Source organism: Cynoglossus semilaevis, chromosome 16 (genome assembly GCF_000523025.1).
Source record: "Cynoglossus semilaevis isolate Cse_v1.0 chromosome 16, Cse_v1.0, whole genome shotgun sequence".
NCBI lineage: Eukaryota > Metazoa > Chordata > Actinopteri > Pleuronectiformes > Cynoglossidae > Cynoglossus > Cynoglossus semilaevis.
In genome coordinates, this window is record NC_024322.1 from 7,884,031 (window position 1) to 7,906,476 (window position 22,446).

At 38.4% G+C, this 22,446-nt stretch overlaps 1 protein-coding gene across 19 annotated transcripts in view; it reads right to left on the reverse strand.

The window, feature by feature from the left end:
* Window positions 1-22,446, reverse strand: part of dachd (dachshund d) — a 182,601-nt gene that overhangs the window by 66,401 nt on the left and 93,754 nt on the right. For 16 of the 19 annotated variants that reach the window (XR_001761270.2, XR_001761271.2, XR_003052200.1 and 13 more), the window contains exons 4-5: window positions 3,566-3,681; window positions 3,117-3,218 (exon numbers count right to left, since the gene is read on the reverse strand). Coding sequence is in view for 15 of the 19 variants with exons in the window: in XM_017039797.2 (XP_016895286.1) it covers window positions 3,117-3,218; window positions 3,566-3,681 (218 nt within the window). In the remaining 4 variants the exon portion in view is untranslated. The remainder of the gene's footprint in view (window positions 1-3,116; window positions 3,219-3,565; window positions 3,682-22,446) is intronic. The other 3 variants (XM_025063852.1, XM_025063856.1, XM_025063854.1) reach the window with 1 other exon arrangement.

Here is a 22,446-nt window from a genome sequence, read left to right on the forward strand (position 1 = left end):
GCAACCAGCCCTCCACCCGACACCCACCTCTAGGCATGTGGCAAAGCCGTGCACACATTCATTTCACACGTGCACAGACACACACACACACTCACTCACACACAGATATGATGAGAGTATATGCTGAAATGGAAAGCTAAGCATATTAAGATGTCCTTTTTTCTAAATGGAGCCGGTGTCAAGGGCAAAGATACATATGTTAACAATGTGTTTCACATATAGGCTCCTGTGCTCCTGTTCCACAGTGTGAAGACGACAGCTTTTCGCCGTGTTGAATATGGTCATTCACTTTAATCTGATTTGTCTCTACTGTCTGTTTAATGTCCATGTCTAATGCTGCACAGAAACAGTTACTGATCACAGTTGGCATTATGGAACCAAGGCAAACAAAAGTCCAGCAGTAAAAGTCTTCAAACGGCTGCAGTGAAGCCCTTTTATACAAGTCTAGTAAAAATCAAAAGTCAACAAACGACAGGTTTTCTAATATAAAAGAGTGAGGATGAGATATTTGAATTGATTTGTTTTTTTCAGTAAGATTTACAATGTCAACGTTCATTAAGAAAAATTTACTTTAATATAGAGTACACACACCTTTTACTATACCTTCTTAAAGCAGTTTTAGCTGCAGCAATATATTTTCTGTGCAGGACGACTTTGTGAAATTCTAAAAATATAAATTGTAAATTATTTTGTTTTCAGTTTGCTAAAAGGCATCACCTGCCACAAAAAAAGATGGCCAAAAAAATATTAAAATTAATTTCAGACTACAACACAGTTTCTGTTTTTAAAAGCTCATTTGAAAAAAAAAGCAAATTTTTGCCACAAAATCTCTGATGATGTCGATGCTCCATGGTTTTTTTAAAAATTAAAAAAAGAAATCTAGTTGATCTCATGTGTGTACCATCTGATAGTCAGCTGGATTTTTGATTGGTGAATCCTGAACACTGTTTACTCTTCTACTCTTTTTTTTTTTTTTGTTTTTGCTAAGTAAAAAAAGCTCCTGCTAAAGATATGAACCACAAGTCAAGACGTGGTCAAAATGAAAGTTCTGTCTTGGTGTCACTGTGACATTTTAACAGGACTTTTATTCCACGATAAGACCAGATCATTTCTGTTTTTTTTTTTTCTTTTTTCTTTTTTTTTTTGCTGCAGTGTTGTTGAGTAAAAGCAGCAAAACTGCAGAAAGAACCCGCCGTCCTCGGCTCGCGCTCCGTCTGCTCATCTGAGGAAAATGAACTAATGCAACACGACACGACAGTGTAACTGTTTAAGACGCTTTCTCATTGATGGGCTTTTATCATCAATCAGATCGTTTAGACGTGGCAGGACGATCAATTAGTGACCTAGCCAAATGCTAACTTCTGTGTGGTCATTTACACTTCATTATCAATCTGTCATAATCTCTCACTTCCCTGACGTTTAACGTTTAATGCCATCATCAAAAACAAGAAATGGGTTAATTATAAGGCATAAAATGATGAATGAGTGGAGTCTGGCCACAGTTAGGCAGCTTTAAGGCAGTTGTGAAAAGACCAAAAAAAAAAAAAAAACCTCAATTACTTTATCTCTGCCCCCTTGAACAGCCCGACTAAATGTCAAGATCATACACTCCCTGTGGGCTCAGAGAGGAGGATATCAAAAGGCCTTTTCTGTTGCTTTATGTTCCACTAAATAACACGTCTCCTTCTCAACTTTGTCCTCCTCTGTGTTCACCGCAGCCTTTCACTTCACCCTCCTGCTACTGCAGCACAGACACAATGACCTCACGCTACGCCCTCTGTTCAAAGCAGTGAAACTGCATCAGACTGAATGGTACGGAGCGAGCAGAGTTGGGTTCACCACGATTAAAATAAATTATATGACTTTTAAAACACATAAATATATTTACTAACAGCTAAACTAAGTATGATGAAGACAATAGATATTATCAAACATGAGGCAAATACCTTAACAAATACACAAGGTAACTGAAATGGTTTGTTTGTGATTCTGTCACAAACTGTAGCTGTGAAGAAAATGAAAACCATAGAAATCATCAAGATTAATAAAAATGTTTTGCTAATATTTCTTGTAATTTGCATATTCAGACAAAAATAACAACAAATATATATATATATACATTATTACCTTTAAATAATAATTTGTAAAATTATTAATTTTTTCTGTTCATCTACTTATTTTCCAACAAGTATTTGCTAGTATCTGGAGTGATAACAAAACGTCTTAGCCCACTTTATAAACCAACTTTATTAAATTAAACAGTCTTACTTGAAATTGTCCTTTAATTATTCGCTTGTTGTTTTCCATCTTTACTGTTTATCTCCTGCACATTAGCTTCTCTAAACCTCCAAATTTTCCTCCCAGCGGGGGTCGACCAGGAATCTTAATCCCAATCTTGGAGTGTACTGTACAGCTAATGTGCATTCCAAGATCTCCTTTCGCCGGAACAATATCATTTAAATACACATCAAAATCAGGGGCAGAATATGCAAATAGCAGCCAGGAACATCAAAGCAGTCACAATGCAGGCAGCCTCAAATAGAACAAAAGCATTAGTTGCAATAAGACGTGGCCCCAGGGTGAGTTTGGGCACCGGCTCTTGTTGTTGTTGATTCTTCTGGTGATAAACCTGCTCTGGGCGTCACTGCTGCTATGTACATATTACTGCTGGAGTGGATTTAATCGCACTAATTAGAATTCACTCAGGGCGATGTGCAACATCTACTGTAATAATCTGGGAGAAAAGATCTCAACTTCAATTTATTCTCCTCCTCCTGTTTTTTTTTTTTTTTTTTTTTTTGCAGGGATTGAGGAGCAGCAGTGAATGAGGTTTTATTTTATTTATTTATTTTTTTTGTGATGGAGCTGCTGGTGTCTGGGTGAATGTGTCACATTGGACTGGCTGCCATTTAGAAGATGAGCCACAGGGAGGGAGGATGATCATAGGGTGAGAGAGAGAGAGAGAGAGAGAGACAGAGAGAGACAGGGAGAGAGAGAGAGAGAGTGTGTGTCTTGGTTTGTTGATGTCACCAAGACTGAGCCGTTGGCTGAGAACCAGCAGATGCAGCTGTGAGTGTTGTGGAGTTCAGGTTTACATTGACATGAAGGGATCTTACCTGCTTCGTCAACAGATTGACATGATAATGTCATCAGACTGGGATTCAAACATCTGAAGATTGGTACAGTTCCGTACTGGCACTGCTTTCTTGACGACCAAGCTTTGAAATTTGAAGCACACACTTTTATTTATTAATTTTATTTTTCCAAATCGAATCAAAAATGTGTGTAGTTTCTAAATGTGATATTTTTCCTTTCTTAGTTTCTCTATTATTGATATTTGTGTTCCTTCTGTCTTTCTTGCAAATGGTAGAAAGACAGGGGAACAGAGGGAAGATCCAAACAAAGATACTTCTGCTGAAAAAAAAAAAAACCCTGAAAATATAACATTTCAATTTCTGAATCCTTTTCAACTTCATCTTTTTTGTGCCTAAACAAAATGTTGTGAGTGTTAGTGCAAACAGTCAATACTCAGGTGCTAATACGTCCTGTGTCGTCTCAACCATACCTGTGGGTGGGATCATGCCAGGGGACATGAGCCCTGGGACTGAGTGGGGCATGATGTGGGGGTTCTCCGGAGATGTCACGCTCTGGGTCCTCTTCGGAGGTCGACCAGGTCTGGAGCTGAAACAGAAGACGAAGGAGACTGTGGGTGAGCGCAGTAAAGGAGGAGGAGGAAGAGGAGGAGGAGGAGGAGGAGGAAGGAGGTGGAGGTGTGGGGGCAGCGGGCGGTGTTAACATTTAAAGAACTGCAGAATGCAATCTATTGCAAAGAGCCAACATGTACTGTAAATAAATTTCTTCTTCAAGGACAGTTGCTTTCTGCAGCTCCACATAATAGACTTCCATAACTAATTAGATTACACGCTGAATTCATTTCCTTTATTGAAGATCAACCACTTTTTGATGCATAATTCATAACCCGCACCTCGTTACCTGTTCCTCCGTATTAATATCCCCACACTATTTGAATTGCCTCGTTTGCATATGCTAAAAATCCAGCGCGCGGCCCTCGGCCTGGAAATTACATGTTAACTTGTTATAATTATTGCAGTCAGGCCACTATTGATTTATGAGACTTTTAAAAACCAAATATGTGTAGTTCTGGTAATGAATGATATTTTAAGGTTCTTCAGGAAATTAAAAGGCAATGGCTGCCTTAGGAAATGTTCTGCTTGCTTGATTTAATGCGTGCCTTAGCTGGAAGGTGGTGTGACAGAGTGATTCAGACCTGTTGGACGGTTCTGATGGGGGAGTTTTATTACACCAAACGAGGGGCACAGATCCAGGCGTGATAAATGACCGTGCCACCTGACTGTGGAGGAGAAAAGGGCCTCCAAAGCAGATACACCCCTGACTCTCCACACATCTTACTCATTCACTTATTAATACAGCTTCCAGTTGCAATCAATACCTACTTTGCTGGCTTATAGTTACAAGCAGAAGCCTACGGGCCGGGAGAGAAAAAAAAAACAAAGAACACAATGAGCAAATAATGAGGCGATCCTATGGAGCTACATTCTTTATGAACACGCAGCGGCACGTCTCCGCTGAAGATGAATAATGGCGACTTGACACTGGTGACATATTGGGCTTCATACATTATTTCTCATACAATAGTCCATTTTGAAGCTTAACCAGGACACTGAGTTCTCTCCAGTTATGAATCTCCATCGCAGAGGTCCAATCCATCTTCACATCACCACAGGGTTTCCGTAGTGTAATTATGGAAAGGAAACTCAACAAATATAGGGACGTTTTATGTTAAATTTGGACAGGACCTGAAGCCAGAACTGGGACGGACGTGTTGAGCTACGGCCCAAGAGGACGACCTCCAAGTTTAGTGGAACTTCATGCTGTACTGAGCAGGCCTGAGCACCGTCTGTCAGGGTCACCTTAAAGACAGAGTTACCATCCTAACCAGAAACTGTCCATGGACTGTTTCTGGTCAGTTAGAAAGTCTTTGGGAAAGTGAAACTCATACTAATATTCCATCACCTTCACTTCCTGCTTTGTTCAGGGGTTGATGTGTTTCTATCTCAGATACCCTCCTGATGCAACCCTTGGCAACAGGAAGTTTTTCTGGTTGATTCTACCAACTGAGTAAAAGCAATTAGCTCATCTTTTAATTTTAACTAATATATAGAATGCTTTGAAACCAAAATACTTGTTCTGACCTGATAATAGTACCAGGTTTGGTACTCCGACTATGGATCTAGGACTATGGGTGAAATGTTTTTAATGTCAAAGTTGTGGCAAGAAAAAAATCATTAATCAGAATTCAGATTCGATTTGTTTAAAATCACACGTTCTCATGACTGTTTCAGTCCAATAAAAACCTGGTTTTGCAGGGAAAATTGAATTAAAACATATTTTCAATTGAGGCAGGTGGGAGCCATTTTAACTTTAGGTTTAATAAGGTTTTGTGTCGGTTCTAGAAAAAAAATTCTTTTAATTAAATACCAGATAAATCACTCTTTTGAAACACATCTGTTGTAATGTAATGGCTGTAATTTGGTTGTTATAACTGACAGAACGCCTACAAAACAAAACGAACGCCGTTGGTGCCAATAAAGGCCGGGAATGAAACAAATAAAAGGACTGTGAATAATAATAAGCTCTTTACAGAGTGATTTCTCCTTCTGCACTTTATCAGTACACGAGACTGTTTGTGTTACAGTACATTTCACTTCATTTCCCAGCGGCAGCATCTACAGGGCCGTGCAGTGTTTTAGCAGCGACACCGCGCAGCCTTTAGTGGCTGAATTTATTCAGCCGTGTCTTGTGAGGTTTATTTACCTCAGTTCTGCTAATAGAGTGCAACCGCTCTATCTGTCTGAATGTGCTGACTCTCTCGTATACAAGCTCGGGAGGTTTTAGCCACTAAAAGCAAACCTTCACTCAACTGTGTCCCTTTGGAGGGAAAACACACAAGTGATAGAAGGAAGTAGCAGTATTGTAGGTAGGAGGAGGAAGAAGAGATGACGGAAAAGTGAGAGGATGCAGAAAAAAAAAGAAAAGAAGAACCGGTCGCTCAGGCCACAAACGTCTGCAGATGTAATTCCTACTTCTATAGAAGCACCTCTTTGATCTTATGAGGAGGGGGGATCGCAGACAGTTTTGCTGTCATCACTTTCACTTGTGCTCCGGCTGAATTATTTATGAAAGACCTCAATGGAGGCTACGTGACGGGTAAAAGGATTTTCTTTTATACCAACAATACTAAAAGGACAAAAAGAGCTCTCAAACGCATGATAAAAAAATATGTCACATCAATGTTAAATGGTGTCAGAGAAGGTGGAACAGAAGGACAGAGGGACTCCAAACTATCACTAATTTGTTTAAGGGCACGTACTGGGGTTTAGGATTTTACAGAATTCAAGAAATTGTGTCCAATTCCAACTTTCCTTTGTCATATTCTGTATGTTAACTCTCTAACTTTTTTGAAACGTTTAGTGTAGTTTTAACTAACATTTGAGTACAGTCTCTCTACAAATTATTCACAATCCTTCATTTTGCTGTTTAAAGTGTAAACCATGAGCTTTTCCTGGGTGACCTATTCTTATCGTTTGATAATATTCTTATATCTTCTAGATTTCTTTATTGTTTTTATGCTTCTATTGGGTAACATGTTTCCTTTATTCAAACGATTGCTTTTTCTTTTTCTATTTTGTTTTTAGTTTAAATCTACTTTAATTGTAGGCCAACACCAAGCTATTCTACAATGTATGCTAACGTTTAGCTATATTTGACTAAACCTGCGGTATTGTTTCACAATTCATTCTAGAATAGATGGCTTTTAATTGCAGTAAGTTTTCAATAGATTCCAATACAGTGATCTTTTGGTTAATGTAGTGGCTTGTTTTAAGATTTAAGACTAGTAAAATGTTGCTAACAATTAACCATTTTGGTTTAGGCATATTTATTATTTTTTGTTGTATCTGGCTAATATTGTATTATTCATGTATCAAAACTCTGACCTTGAGTTTTTTTAATTTATTTCTAATTTATTTTTGTGTGTGTTTTTGTGCAAATACATAAATATTAAAGGGAACGTGGGTGTTTGTCAAGGTTCAAATACGGAATGGTCACTATTATTTTCCAAAAACTTGTTGTGATTTGCATCTGTTTGGCACCTGGTCCCACAACACTCTGATGAAATATAGCTTCCTTGTGAACCAGCCAAAGCTGCAGAACGATGCTAAGTCCTAAAACAGTTCTGCGACGGACTGGTCAGAGCCTTCCAGGCTAATAAGCTGGGTCCAGTGAGGAACTCAACCTGGCCTCAAACAAAAGAGCCAGGCTATTTATCAAGCAGCAGATGCTGATTCCCTAAATAGCCTGGCACAGAAACCCCTCCAAAGTAGGCCATTATTGCAAGAGAGAGAGGCAAAGAAAAACACAGAATAAGTGGATTATGATTGGAATTCTGCTGTGTTTTTATTCTTTATCTGATGTTTATTTTCTTATTTTTGTGTCCCTTTTCCCAGACAATGAACAAAAACAGATTCTATTCCCACTAAAGTTGGGACGGGTCCTGACACGCAAAAAAATACTTGGTTTAAACCTTTATTTGGAGCTGTTTACTGAAAACATTGTTTTTATAAGTAACAGAGTACTTTGTGTTCCGTTCTATATCTGTTTCCAACCCCTGATGGATGTTCATATTTTACCCAACGTTGTTATCTTACATCTCTAAGCTCCTTTTGGTCCAGCTCTGTGGGGAATGTTTTGAATGTATCAATTCATAGACTAGTGTTTGTTTAATAAAATGACGTTTCTAAGTTCTAATTGTTTTTACTGAGTCATCGGACCAGACTATTCTGGAAATTGGGTTTGTATTTGGATAAGATTATTTCAGTATTGGAGGTCAATCAGGATAGAATGTTATTCCCAGCTTAATTTGGACTTTATTTGTACTAAAGATACACAGGAACCCTGAAATATCTGTCTCAAATTAGGAAAAACAAAATAGGCCCCGCCAGCTTTGAAGCTGGGGGCCACAAATATGTTACAAATCTATTCTCTCTCTCTCTCTCTCTCTGTCTCTCTGTCTCAGTCTTTCTTTTTCCTTCTTGTTTTGCTGCCATGGTGAAAAGAAAATAGCGGTGAACTTTCCCTGAACCAGACTTCCTTTAATGGCCTCGGCCGAGTGTTGACCCAGCAGAGTCGGGGCTGGAACCTGATACTGATCCAACACACTAACGCTACACAGGCAATCAGATTACACACTGGCCCCCAACATTACACTAAAACACACTCGCACACATATATACACACAGGAGTCCAGTTTCAGCGCTGCAATGCAATAAAAGCACAATAATTAAATTCATGTTCTCACCCCCAGTTTACAGGAAGCCGACACAAGGTGATAGGTATGAGATATCAGGGAAAAGGTTTTTAGATCTCGCTGCAGAAAAAAAGAAGTTCTGACATTTCACCATCACACTTCTTTTTTTCTCTGCCGACGGAAACAGTGACTGAGATCTTATTACCCAGAACGACGTTAATGCAGCGATTATGATCTGTTATAAATCAATTGAAACCACAAATGTAATGTTTAGCCCAAGTGAGCGCACTCCCTTTAGTGGATTTGGTTACACACACACGCACACACACACACACACTCCGCATCTTTGTATATATTTTGGGATTACATCAACAGTCTGGGAGCCCAGTTTGCCGGAAAAAAAAAAACCACAGAAGATTATTTCCTGCTGTCCGTGATTGAGCCATTAACCTTTTATCTCTGCCTTTTGTTTGACGCTTCTAAAAAGGTAAAAAGGATGAAGATATTTATTCCATTTCCGCCCCGGTCGGTGGGAAAACAAGCGAGTGAATCATTCCGTCTGGGGCTTGTGTAAACAAAAGGCCTCTTCAGGTCTCTGCCAATCAGGCCTTATAAAATATTAACCCAATGTCATTGCCCTTTTAAAATCTCTCACCTAGAATTCCCTAATTGTGCCTTTTTCTTTATCTCTGCCGTGCAGAGAGTAAATAAATTAACAAAATAGCTTTTTATCGCCCCGAGTAACCTTTTAACTGAAGGATTATCTGGGGTTTATTTTTCATTTCTCTCCCAGCGATAGCGGAGCATGCCCCATTGATTGGTTTGCCGAGGTGGTGACCAGCCATGAAAACAAGGTCTTATTGATAAAACAAAGGCAGCTTCTTACCTTCTAAAGTGCCAGGTCAGGCAGAAATCCTGGGGCCTCAGACCATCAGGGGCCTCAAATATGCTGTGTTTAGGCTTTTTTTGTTTTTGCATTGGGTTTAATCAAAAAACGATTAACATAACAGACTTAAAGACAAAGACACAGGGCTAATACGGTCAAAATGTCCTGTCTACCCTAACAACAGGGGCAACTTTAACAAAACTATAGTGATCTTTTTTTTTAAACTTGCTCTGTTTTTATGTCTTATTTTTTCAAGTTTATATGAATTGAATATATTTTTCCTATTTTTTCTTTAACGCCAAAGTATTTATTGTATGCATTATTTAAGAACTAATAAATATTCTGTTACATTAATGTTATATGCAACTACACCTTCCTATCAGGGGCAATAATATATTTTCTTTATACTGCAATTTAGTGAACAGTAAAAATGACAGGAATATATGTTTCCTTCAACTGAACTGAGGGGGAAGAAAAAAAAGATGATTTATATTTAGTGCTGACCTTGACAGTCTTTTGGTTGTGATGATCATGATCTTAGACTCACAGTGTGATACATGGGAATGTACTCAGTCATCCATCTTCCCCCTGCCTCCATCTATCCTCACCCCCATCTTGTATCTGTATTTGCATTGAACCTATTCTTGGATTATCTCAATCAGCTTCCCCTTGCACCTGTCAAACACCGATTCGCACAGGTAGCCAACATCACACTTATCTGATCCAGATAGTTGGATTACAGTCATTTTTTTTCAGTGCAGTTAAGAGGGTGGGGGGGGGGGAAACACCCACAGTTTTTATTTATTAGGGGTAGGAACAGCTGCATCCGCCTGCAAACTGTGAACCTTTGTTACGGAACAATATATCACAGATCAAATGGTGTGAAATCAAAGCAGCCAGAGAGTTAGCATCAATCCCACTAAAACCCCCTTTAAAGTGCTGTCTGTGCTCTGATCCCCGTGTGGACTAATGTGCAGAGAGTTGAGATCAGTAGGAAAGTTAGTAGAGTGGGTGCCATTCCTGGTGTCTTCATCTAAGTTCAGGCATGATTAGAACCACGGTGGATGAGACTATCACACTGATATGGAAGAGGATTAGAGCCAAAAAGACATTTTCTAGAAAAGCTTTGACTTTGTTCTCAGCATTTTCACAGGTCTAAAATGTACAAGCATTTCCTCTGAAATGACCACAGCGCTAGTTATGGCACAAGCACCGGTAGCACATGAAAACTATTAGACAAAACACAAAAAATGACAAATTCTATGATTGTACCAAAGGAGACATAGAACAAATCAAAGGGGAAGTTGCTCTAAATCTTATAACTGAGAAAGCCCAATAAAGGAATTAAACACTCCTTTAATGTTTTCAAAGACTCCTTTAATGTTGTTTATCATTTTTGCAATTTGGCTTTGATACTTCAAGCCATATAATATTCCCAGCAATAAATTAGGTTGAGTACATTTTTGTTAAGGTTGGGACTAAATCTGATGGTTATCAGTGTGAAGTTTGTCTCAGATACTACTGTAAGCCTTAAGTCAGAATTTAATTTTTTATCTTAATGTTTAGGACCTGGAGGTTTTGGACCTTCCATTGGGCTAGCAGACAAAGTACATACCAAAGTAGTTTTTATAGATTATAAAACATATATTGAATTGACATTCTTAGATCTCTGAAAAAAAGTCATAACTTGTAAGAACTCAAAAGTGGCTGTAGTTCTTTTTCACACAGCAAACTGCTTCACCAGCCAGTTTCAAACCACCAGCCAGTCCTGACAATAAAACCACTGGTACAGTAGCTCCAAAGAGCTTACTCTTGTAATCACATTCTATTAGCACCATTTGAAGCCCCTCAGCTGTGAAATAGAATCTAAAAAGATCTAAAACACGATAAATTGCTGATTATTCCCATGCATCGTTAATGTTAAAAGCTGATTTCATAATTGTACGTCCCCATAACTACAGAGTCGGAGATTGTTTAGTATCACATCAACAGACTCTGATAATGAGTAAGCACACTTTCTACATCGGAGGAACTGATGAGGAAAGCCTAATTGGTTGACTTTTCCATGCCTAATGGATGATTCTTAATTAAAAAGATACTGTACCAAATGTTAAAAATCAGATAGCGCTAAAAGTAAATGTAGTTAATCAAACGTATGAGGACGAGCAGTTCCAGGAACGCCTAAATGAGATTGTTGGTAGATATATGCCAGATAGTTGCGAGTGCCTTTGGATAGCAGAAAACAGAACAGGTCTTATCTTGAAACTGCGAGGGAAAATTTCATCTAACCGCTCTGACTGATCTCTCTTTTTCATGAAGTGCGATGCATATGAAACAAGTCTTCAAAACAAGGCTTTAAAAACTTACCCAGTCAGGGTGCCTTTGAGGATATTTAATTAAAATCTAATCCTGCATTCATTAAGGCTCACATAAATTAAGCTGTCATTCATAAGATTTATGGATTCTCATTTGCATATTGCATACAATTCATCAATTACTCAAGTATGAAAGGAGCGCATTTCCCTTGGAGCTGCCTGCTAGCCTGCCAACATTTGAAATGAGAGAAAGAGCACGACTGTCAGGCATTCACTGCAAACTTTTCCCCACAATGTCTGTGCACTGATTAATCTCATTTTCTAGGCATCCCTTTACAAGATTGTACACAGTCCAGCTGCACTTTTCAATTATTTCTCCTGTCCTCTCAACCAACTTTGAAAGCAGGACGGGTTAAATGTGGACTGGAGGCTACTTTAGTCTTTATGTATGTCTTTATATAGCATGTCTTTTTGCCAGGATAATCATAAATTACAGACAGGGGGTTTTAGTGATCCTAATGGAAAGGAAATGTAGTAATTTTATTGCAAATCCCATCAGGCAAATATTCTGCGTGCTATAATAGCATATTTCCTGTCACATTTAGAGAGAGATGCATCCAGAAGGCATTCTGACAGAGGCAGAGGGGGAAGGGTACACGGGTGAGGGGGGGAGAATGGCAGGGAGAAAACAAAAGAGAACGTGATTGTTCTAGCCATAGGCACGGCTGGGGGGCGGGGGGGGGGGGCAATGGCTGACCAAATGTTCTGCCTGCCGTAAAAACACAAATGATACTTGAATTGCCACTAATTTCAGAGTTTAAATATTATTATTACTTTCAAGATTACTGCTTATTATTATTATCAACAATAAATGTTTGTCAGTTAAAATAGTTGGATTAATACTGTTATTGTACTGAGTTTCTTTAGTTGGGATTTTGTCAGTCTCCAATATATGCACCGTAAAACAGATATCTAAAGACAGTGTGAAGTGCTTGAAAAAAAACCCCATCAAAGTCATCAAAGACATCAGAATAGTAAGTGCTACAGGTTCTACTAATTCTGACTCCTTTGAAGTTGTCTATGAATCCTTTAATGTTTTCTACCTGCGTGTACTCCAACAAGGAGAATTAAATAAAATTGAAAATTGAAAAGTAATTGAAAAAAACCTCCAAGTCAAAGAGACCACCTTTTTGTCAAACCATGTGTGTTAACGTATGTTAGTAATAAAATCAGTCACCTTTTGAAATGATTACATCTATGATAAAACTCTTTCCATTTTTACTTATAAAAACCAATATATGTTTGTTTTTTTGGTTGCCCAGTTTTACAGCACGCCGTCCAGGTATTCCAGATCCACGGCTCGTGGAGAATCACAGTGCTACAAAACACATAAAAACTCCCCTCTTGGACAGGAGGCGATGGGAAACACAGTATGGAGCAAGTGCTTAAAGCAAACAGAGCGTGAACGCATCTAAGATAAAAGGTCAGGCAAAAAACAAACAGACCACTCATCAGGCCCAACAGAATTAATTGACTCATTAATATGCATGGCTAATAAAGCTCAAAATCCTAAAACAAAAATCATTGTCAACCATTCCCATTTAATGGCTCTTATTTTCAGCTTGAGGAGAGCCAGTCTACAGGGTGTATCAATCTTAGCAGGGGTGCAGTTCCTCCACCAAACAGACTGGGGCTAAGCTCAGTGTTTGTACGCTCATGTCCTACCTCACAGACAAAGGCAGGGTTGTTCTGGTGGAGGGATTAATTGAGAATTAATCCTAGTTTCTGGCAGTGGAACAGACCGGCAGTTAGAAGTGAAAGTCATCCTGAAGGGTAGTTAATTGGTTCCCCATAGCAGAAGCTTTGGAGAACAGAAATCAAGCTGCATTTTCATTAATCCTCCCCATTGTTTTGTGAAATTGTTGTGGAGAGTGACTTCAGATGGAGTCAATAGTTAAGGCTTTTAATTTGCTTTTAATTCCGCCAGTGGGGTGACAATTAACAAACCCCAAAGAACAATAGCGGCGGAAAATTATGCGTTCGATTGACTCTAAATGACTCTGAAATCAAAAACCGATAACCAATTAATATACTGTACTCCACAAATGGTGAGAGCCTCTTCCATGCTTCATGCCCTGCATCTCTCTTTCAGTACATCACTCTCCCAGCACTGAAGCTTTTGAACTGGGGGAATAGCACCAGCAGATTGTCGGATGTGATTAATTTCAGCTCTAAATGGACACAACAGACAGAACAGGGTGATGTAATCATAACATGAGGAGACGCGGTGACTAACAGCAGAGTTGGAGCAGGAAGGGAAGGCAGAGCAAAGTAGGGAGAGGTCAAAGAAACAAGCAACTCAGTTTCCGACATGGTTCTATAAAGCATTTGTGCTTTTCTAATCATGTGCTCTATGACAGCTGACACGGGGATTTGTTAGAAAAAAAAAAAAAAAAAAACGTCTTTAGCTACAAGATAACTTTATAGGTAGGTAAAGAAAGTTTGGTAAAGATAAAGATAAAGGTTTCTTTAAGTAAGTGTTGACCCAAATACAATATACCTAGAACATAGCAAAAATATAACCAAAGATATCCCATAATCGGCTTAATGAATAACACTAATGAATAAAACATAGAATAAGTTTTAGCTTCATTAGCCTAGCATCAAAGCATATACCAGAAATTTGACTCCAGTTTTTCTGTTACTTTTTTAGACTTTTTAGAAGTGAAATAAAGAAAAGAAATATTGAAAAATAGCTAAACCTTAAAGCTAAAGCTAAGCATGTAGCAAAAAGATTGTTCAGAAAAGGCTAAAAAGTAATCATTACTGGCAGAAAACAATAATGGACAAATAAAAGTCCCAGAGCCTGATGTTGGACATGTTTGGGTTAAAGGAAGAGAGACAGAGTCAAACACGTAGACAGAGGCTGAAAAACACACACAAACATTCTCTCAGTTCAAACTAAACAGGAAGTCAGTGGTGATTAGCATTAATTGCACCGAGGATTGGAATCCTGTGTGAAACATTAAACAACAATTATCAAGTGTTTATCTTCTCTCTCTTTTTTTAACTCTAATTTTCTCCCTTTTTCTTTCCCTCTTTTTTTTTAATAATTAATGAAAAGTAAATACTTGGAGGAGTCCAGAAAGGATCTGGGGAGGGAAAGAAATGTTTACGTAATTGGAAAAATAACTGTTCCTGTCTGTTCTGGTTCCCTCTGTGTGTGTGTGTGTGTGTGTGTGTGTGTGCGCACAGTACAATTTGAGGTTAGGGCTGGAGTTGTGTTTCTCACCATCTCTCACTATTTCTACATCATAACTAACAGTGTCTGCTCCCCCGAGTGTCCTCTGCTGTGCCACTGTAACAGCTCTTCTGCGACCGTGTCAGTTTACTCCAAGACGTAGAGCACGCACTTGCGCAAAATGCTGAAAAGACAGCTAAAAATATTAACAAAAAATGTTTTGGAAAAAATATCTAAAAGATGACCAAACAATTGTGGGCCACATGTGATTAAGGTTGGATTAAATTAGCTAAAACGTCGCTACAAAGTAGTTTGAAGCAAGATCAAAATGATTCTAATTAAAAAAAAAAAAAAAGAAATATATATAAAAAAATTGTTCTAGGACAAATCTGCGAATTTACTTTCATATCCTAACATTAAATAATTATAAAATTTAACAAATGTAATTAAAAAAGTCCTTAATTAATTAGAGATGTTAACTTTACAGTCTGTTTCTGGGCTGATCCTTCCCCTCTCCCACTTATGCTTCTTCTTTTTTGCTGTTACAGAAACAGCTAAGACATATTTTTATGGTATCAAGAAAAGATGGTCATTACAAGTTCATTTATATTGTTTCTTTTGTCCCAGGAAATTCCAGCATCCTCCAGCTTTAAAACATGAACTCATGAAAAAAAAAAAGTCCTAAACTGTTCCGGGTTTACATAAGGCCTAATCCATTTGTGCAGCTGTGTTTTAAACACTGTTTACCACAAGAGAAACACTGCGGCTCACGGAGCGCACAAAACTTCCCAGAGAGAGAAAAAGGAAGAGAGAACTTCAGAGGGAGCACATTCCCAGACAAGCATTTGTACTGAGTTAAAGACAAATCAAAGCCCGACTGCTCTGCGAGAGACGGAAGAATTGGATTCTGTCTGTGTACATCTCTGTGATCCTTCCGGAGGAATCTCTGAAGGAGGAAATAACAAGAGCTCAAACTGCAGTCCCACCCTGGAGTGGGCCAAATTGAAGGTGGCACGAACAGAAGCAGTTTGTTAACTTTTATCCTGATGAATGACTGGCATTGAAAGCAACACAGTTCGTCAAGTTGACGGCGAAATACAGGGAAAGAAAAAAATGAATTATTAGTCAGATAACACAGGAAAGAATGAGGTAAATAAAACTCTCCCTAAAATAACTAGAGCATTAAAGGACGTAGTATACTGAGTGGTTAGTACTGTAAATATCAGATACAAAAAAGTACCCAAAGGTTTCAAATTTCAAATGATTTTTGACAAGCTAAAAGTAGTAGAAAAAATGAAACAAATAGAATTCATGTATTCAGCAAAAACAACAGGCTGCAAGAAAATTCTTTCAACCAGAGAAGTGAGTAAAAATAGAGAGAAATAAAAAGAAATGATTGGCTAATTTGTTTCCTATTACATTAAAAAAAACTCAAAATGAATGCAAAATTATTCAGGAAAAAATCTTATATGAAATAGAATAATAATGTGAAAAAATTAGCTAAATGTACATAGAAGGTAATTCAAAGTGGAGTAGAAACATGTATAAAAATAGAATAGCAACAAATGCCCAGCCAAAGGACAATATCTTTAAAAAATATGGTAAAAATTATATTAAATTTCTGAGAAAAACTAGAAATTATTTTTTTTTTTTGTTAATGCAAACTCTAATCTTGGATTCCTTTAACTCATTCTGTATTGTTTTTGCATCACACGTACCAATGTTTTCTAAAATGTACTTTTGTATTTTACACACAAACACTGCTGGTAAGTACTGGGGACTCTTTGGCTTTAATCCCGATGAATGAGTGGCGTTGAATGGCTACATATTGTCAGGCTCACGCTGAAATCCCTGCAACATGACAACTGCTTTTGACAAGCTGCTGTTGTTGTTTCACAAATAATTCTCTGTGGGTGAGATACGGCGCCGCTGCAGACTTCAGATTCCTCTTAAATGCTTCATAAGAGAGTGAAAAAAGGAGTCCATTTAAGTGTGGCAGGAAAGCAAATAGGCCTACTCAGCAGATAGCAGTGAAGCCGCTGGTGTCTTCTGGCTTGATGATATAATTCTTAATGTAGAGCCTGACTGGACATAAATCTTAGCCAAGCATCACCTCACCTGAATCCTCTCTCTCTCTCTCTCTCTCTCCCTCTCCCAGTGTCTCTCTCTCCCACTCATGATGAATTGTTTGCTACATCTCAGAGACTAAAACCCTTCAACCTCTTCAAACCCGGGTTTCTAATAACGCGTAGGTGCTGCAGAGAGGTGACAGCATGATGAATATCACAACAGACAGCTCCAATATGGGACAATTTTACCAGATCGATATCTCGCTGCAATATCAGAGAAAAGGAGCTGATATTAGTCTACACAGTGTATTACAGATGGGGTACATTTCTTCTCCCTGCACTCCCAGTGAACCTGGGCCATATTTCATCCGTGTCGGTGGAGGTTTACACACTCACAAACGCTGTGGAAACTAATCATGGCACGGTAGCCAAACGCCAGATGCATCTGCTTAAAATTATCCATATGTGTGACGCATCCGCGAGGGCCTCACCGTGCTGAACACGGTGGAGGACTTGCAAATAAACTGTGAATCACATTAGAAGATGTTACAGACCATTGTTTCTGGTGTGAACAAATGTTTTGTCACATACTAATAGAGAGAGGCGGCGGCGTCTCCAGGGAGAGGCAGTTTCTCTATGGGAACTGAGACGGAAAAAAAATAAATTCTCACATTTAACATAAATCTAACCGAGTGGCTGCAAATATGTCAGTGGAGGAGGGGAGAAAAAGCATGTTTGCTCCAGAGGTCGTGAAGGAGTTTGTTAATTAAGGGACGAGGCATTCTATGGGATCAATTAACACGTAACAAAACTTACATCTCTTCTGGGTCAAAAAAAAAAGGAAAAAGTGTATTTTTCTCCCAGTGACAGGGCTCTTGATAGTATTTTTAGTTAACATCAAGGTTAGCTTAGAAATAGCTAAAGGTAATCCAAGCACCATAAAAACCAGAAACAAAGAAACACAAACTTAAATATACGTAAAATAGTTCAAAACTGGCTACAGATACTAAAACGTTAGCCAGTTAATAGCATATTAACAAATAAAAAACTCAGAGGTATTCAACAGTTAAGCGGAACGTTAGCTTAAGATGTAGCTAATGGTTAGGCAAAAGACACGCACAATTTGTAATAGCCCTGGAAATTATTCTAACCACCAAAAGGAAGAATTAAACAGAGGATTTTATATCAATTTAATTATCTTCAATATTCTACTTGGTGATGAAATCAATACGGGCCACAGAAAACTGTTCTATGTCCCATCAAAACCTCCGGCACAAGGAGGACTTTGGTGATATTTGTTATCATTGGCTAGAAGCAATGCATATTGGTAGCTTTTGCAGATATTAAGTGACAGGACTGTTCACATCAGTAGACCAAACCAGTCAATTCATTATAGAACTAACATCTGTTGACTCCTGGATTAATAAACCAATTCCACTGTTGTTTGTCAGACCTGAACACTGTGGTCCACTCTGAAAGGAATGGAACCAGACACTTCTGACTTCCAGGGAGACGGATGCAGAGATGCAGGCTCTGAGAACAAACACGACGGAGGACACTGAGCAGCAGTGAAGATAGGCAATAGGACCAGGCCTTTCATGAGTGGCCCTGCTACATTAGGGACCATTAATGGAACACGGATCTTCCCTGGTGCCGAGGAACTTGTCAGTGTTTCATTAGAGTCTAATAAACATATAACATGGGCGTGTCAAACATAGGGTTTGAGCCTTGAAATGTGGCCAATGCAAGAAAGGGATTGGGCAGGGGCAGTGGGGCAAGAGATCCTTGAATTACAGTGCAGTAGTTGTCACCATCCTCTACAGCAGGGGTAGATTCAAACTTTATACTAAAGAGAACTATGAAGTAACTCATCTAGAGTTAAAATAAATACATAAAAAACATCCCCAGAAGAATTGTTAACTAACTAAATTTAAAGCAAAACTATTGGGAAACATAGCCATTTGCAAAAAGCAAATAAATAAAATATCATCCAAAAATTAGCTTTAAAATGTGTTAACCTTTAGCTAAAGATGAAACATAAGTTAAGGAGGAAAAATATTTTCAAGAAAAATGTATCATCGATCTATAAAACCTGTCATTGTGTCAGAGACGACCAGACTTTAGACTCGTGATCCATGGTTACTGCAAAAATGATTTTAATAGAGACAAGTAGAAAGGAGGAGTTCTATACCACAGTGCTAAAAGAAGTTGAAAAAAAAAAACACCATGTTGGACTGAAGTTCCTTTTTCAGCCTGAGTGAACAGATCAGCCCACAGCTGGGACTCTGGGTCTGGTTCACAAAGTCCGTTTGATCATTTCTGTGGCAGTCAGAGAGTTCAGTGTCCCAGGGAGTGAGGAACCAAGCTGATCTTATTATGATAATTGGAACGTATCAACTTCAGACAGCACTAATGGAGTGAGAATTCAATGATCAAGAGCAAAGATTCAACCGTATAAAAGCAAGTTCACTCGTCTCAGAAGAAGAAATTAGGCAGCACTCTGGTCTGGTCTGGTCCCTGTGGGCAGCTGCCCAGACTGTCCCATATGACCATAGTTAGGAATCCTAAAGTTTTACCACACTGAAATACTCAGTAGAAAGTGCTCATTATTACTTAAGGCGTACCTTTGATTACATATGTCTGTAACACTCATCTGTCCTAGAATTACGTATTTAGTTGAAAACAACAAATATTGAGCCAAAGACAATGAAGTGTCACCAGGAGCAACTACAAAAAAAAAAAAAAAAAAAAAAATAGAAGATGATCAGTAGCATAATGTATAGCTACAGAAACAATATTAGCTAAAATAGCTATCATTTAACCAAACAGAGTTGATAAAATGTTGCTGTAAAAACAGTTAGTTAACAAGCTAACATTAAAAAAATGCAAACCAAAAAAAATAGAGCCCACTACATGGCACCCATATGTTGCTAACTTAGGTGTCACTTAAATGTTATTAAAAGTCATTATTATTAAAAATTCCACTAAATAACAAATATAGCTGAATATTAGCCAAGAGATGGAGATAATTTAGTTGAAAAAGACTGTTATAGAATTCAAATGTCTTGTTTAGCTTTTTTCAAATGTGATCTAAAAAATTAAATTAGCTTAAAAAAGTGGGTGAATGTCTTCTCCAAGTCCTGTGCCCACCAGTCAGATGCTGGAGTAGTACTGAATTCATGTTCCTGTGTTCATGGTGCCGACCATGGCTTTAACTTAGGGATTCATCCTGACCTTCTGTACCTTCTCAGGGTATGTTACTGGAGATGGTGTGGATGTTTGTCAAGTGTTGCAAGTATTTTGTTCTAAATGAGTCTATTTTCAAAGCAAAACCTGTCAAAGCTGACCATGTCAGGCCAGTATGGTTAGCTTTACCGCGGGTGAAGTTTCATCCAGTTCCCCATGAGTGGGTAACTGGTTAGCGTGGCCGTTAATCAGTTAATCTTTCTTTATTCTATTTCACCTCTTCTTTTCTTTTTACAGCAGAGGTTAAATAATTAAAATCGTGTCAGGTTGAAAGTCCAACGCTCCTCCTCACACTGTATGTTCTCACATTCCCTTGCTTTGTCCCTCTTATTAACCTCCTCTCCACTCACTGCTCCTTTAAATGAAATCTTTAGCCCCTTACACATGAAATTAAAACTGCCCTCCCATGAGCGCCTTTAATTATTCTTGTGGAGGGGAGAAACTTCCACTTTTGTATCAGCATGGCTCTTTTTTACTTTCTTTTCTTTCCCTGTACTCCCACTCGGTGACCAACTCTGTCATGCGCTTCACTCCTCCCCCGGTTCTTTTCTTCATGTTTTCCTTCTTCTTCTCTTTTGCAGGTCTGTTTAATTCTCACCTTGATCTGCCCTTGTCATCAAGTCGCTGAAGCACAAAGCCAGGAGCACGGGAGTGTTTACTCATTTCCCCACTACATTACCCCCTCCTATTAATCACCACATGGAAACTTGTGGACACTGAAACATCTCTGCAGCCGCTCCTGCAACAGCCGCCTCGCCCCTTCACCCCACCCCTCCCTCCCTCCCTCCCTCCAGCCACAGCCCCCTTTGATAACAGGAACAACTTTAAATAACTGACATTCTCAACATTATCTCTGAATTCGCCAACGATATTAGGCAACCTGTTTGTTTGGTGTCGTTTGACTCCGCTGAAGACAGGCTGTCGTCATCTAAAAGGTCACAAACATGAGAAATATCTAAAAAAAAAATGTAAGGTTTAATTTATGCATTTATTCCAGCTAAAGTTAGATAATTAAATAAACAAAGAAAGTTGTTTTGAATAGTGGTTGTTTGTCATTGAAATGCACCATTGTGTGCAGACAGGACAACTAGAGGTGAGTGGATTTAATTAACCAGCTTTAATTGGATGTAAATTGTTTTTTTGCAAATGAGGACAAAAAATATCTGTGTTTTTTTTTATAGAAACAAGTAAATACACGCCCTTTTGTTTCTGTTTATTGTGATTTTTTTTATATATTAAATTATATATTTATTATTACTACTATGCTGCATTTGGCAAAAATGTCCATATACAGCATATTGGTAAAGTTCACTGAGAAACAGTTAATCCAAAGATACCAAATTCACGTAAAGGAAAGAGGAAATTACACCAGAACAGGAAGTTAACATGCTAAGAATAAACTGTAAATTTAAAAATATATATAATCTATCTATCTATCTATCTATCTATCTATCTATCATTTTAATTTTTCTATTTAAACTAAGGAAAGGTCAAAGGTCACTGACCGGTGTGAAAAGACAAACGATGCTGGAAAAGTTTTCCTATAAAATTCAATTAACACAGCCAGAGCTGTAAGGTCTCACTGACTGCATCCTAATTCCCACATCGGGGCTGAATAAGTGCGTTCCCATGATTCTGCTAACCACTCAGAGTGTGACACTGCAGTAATTCACAGGTCTGGAAAGGGCTCAAGCTAGAGCTCTTTAATATGGATAGAGGAGACATCGGTGAAAATGAATCAATAAAGGCTAGTGGAAATAAACTGTACATTTTGACCAGATCTCAGTCTATTTGTACCAGTAGTTGACAGTTTATACCTGTGCAAGTCTCTAGTCACTGTCATTGAAGTCAATCTGATCCAAGCTAAAACATGCCAGTCACAAGTGTCCCTGCAGTTCATAACAGGGTATGCACCTTAACAGCAGGAGAAGCTGGGTTTACTTTTAAATGTCTAACATTTCATTTGAATAAAAAATCATTAAAACCAAATCAACTACTATTTTTGAAATTCAGCTGTGATTTTTCACTGCCTGCAGTCCAGATCTGTTTACCTTTTCTAAAACCTTGTAATCTACCAGAATCTACCAGCGCAAATCAGCAGAATTTCCATTTCTTTCGTTCCAAAGCATATATATATATATTTATGTCACTTTGTCTGATGAATGCAAAGAGGAGGCTGAGGCTTTTGTTTCCAAGACAAGAAACCCGCAAATATTTGAAATTCAAATAAATGACTAGTGTAAACAGTTTTCAGAGAGTTTATCCAGTGAACAATGGGCCTGTTATGAGACACAAGTGTGACAGAGAGAGGAGCTCAGGGAGCGCTGATGTGCTTTGGAGGG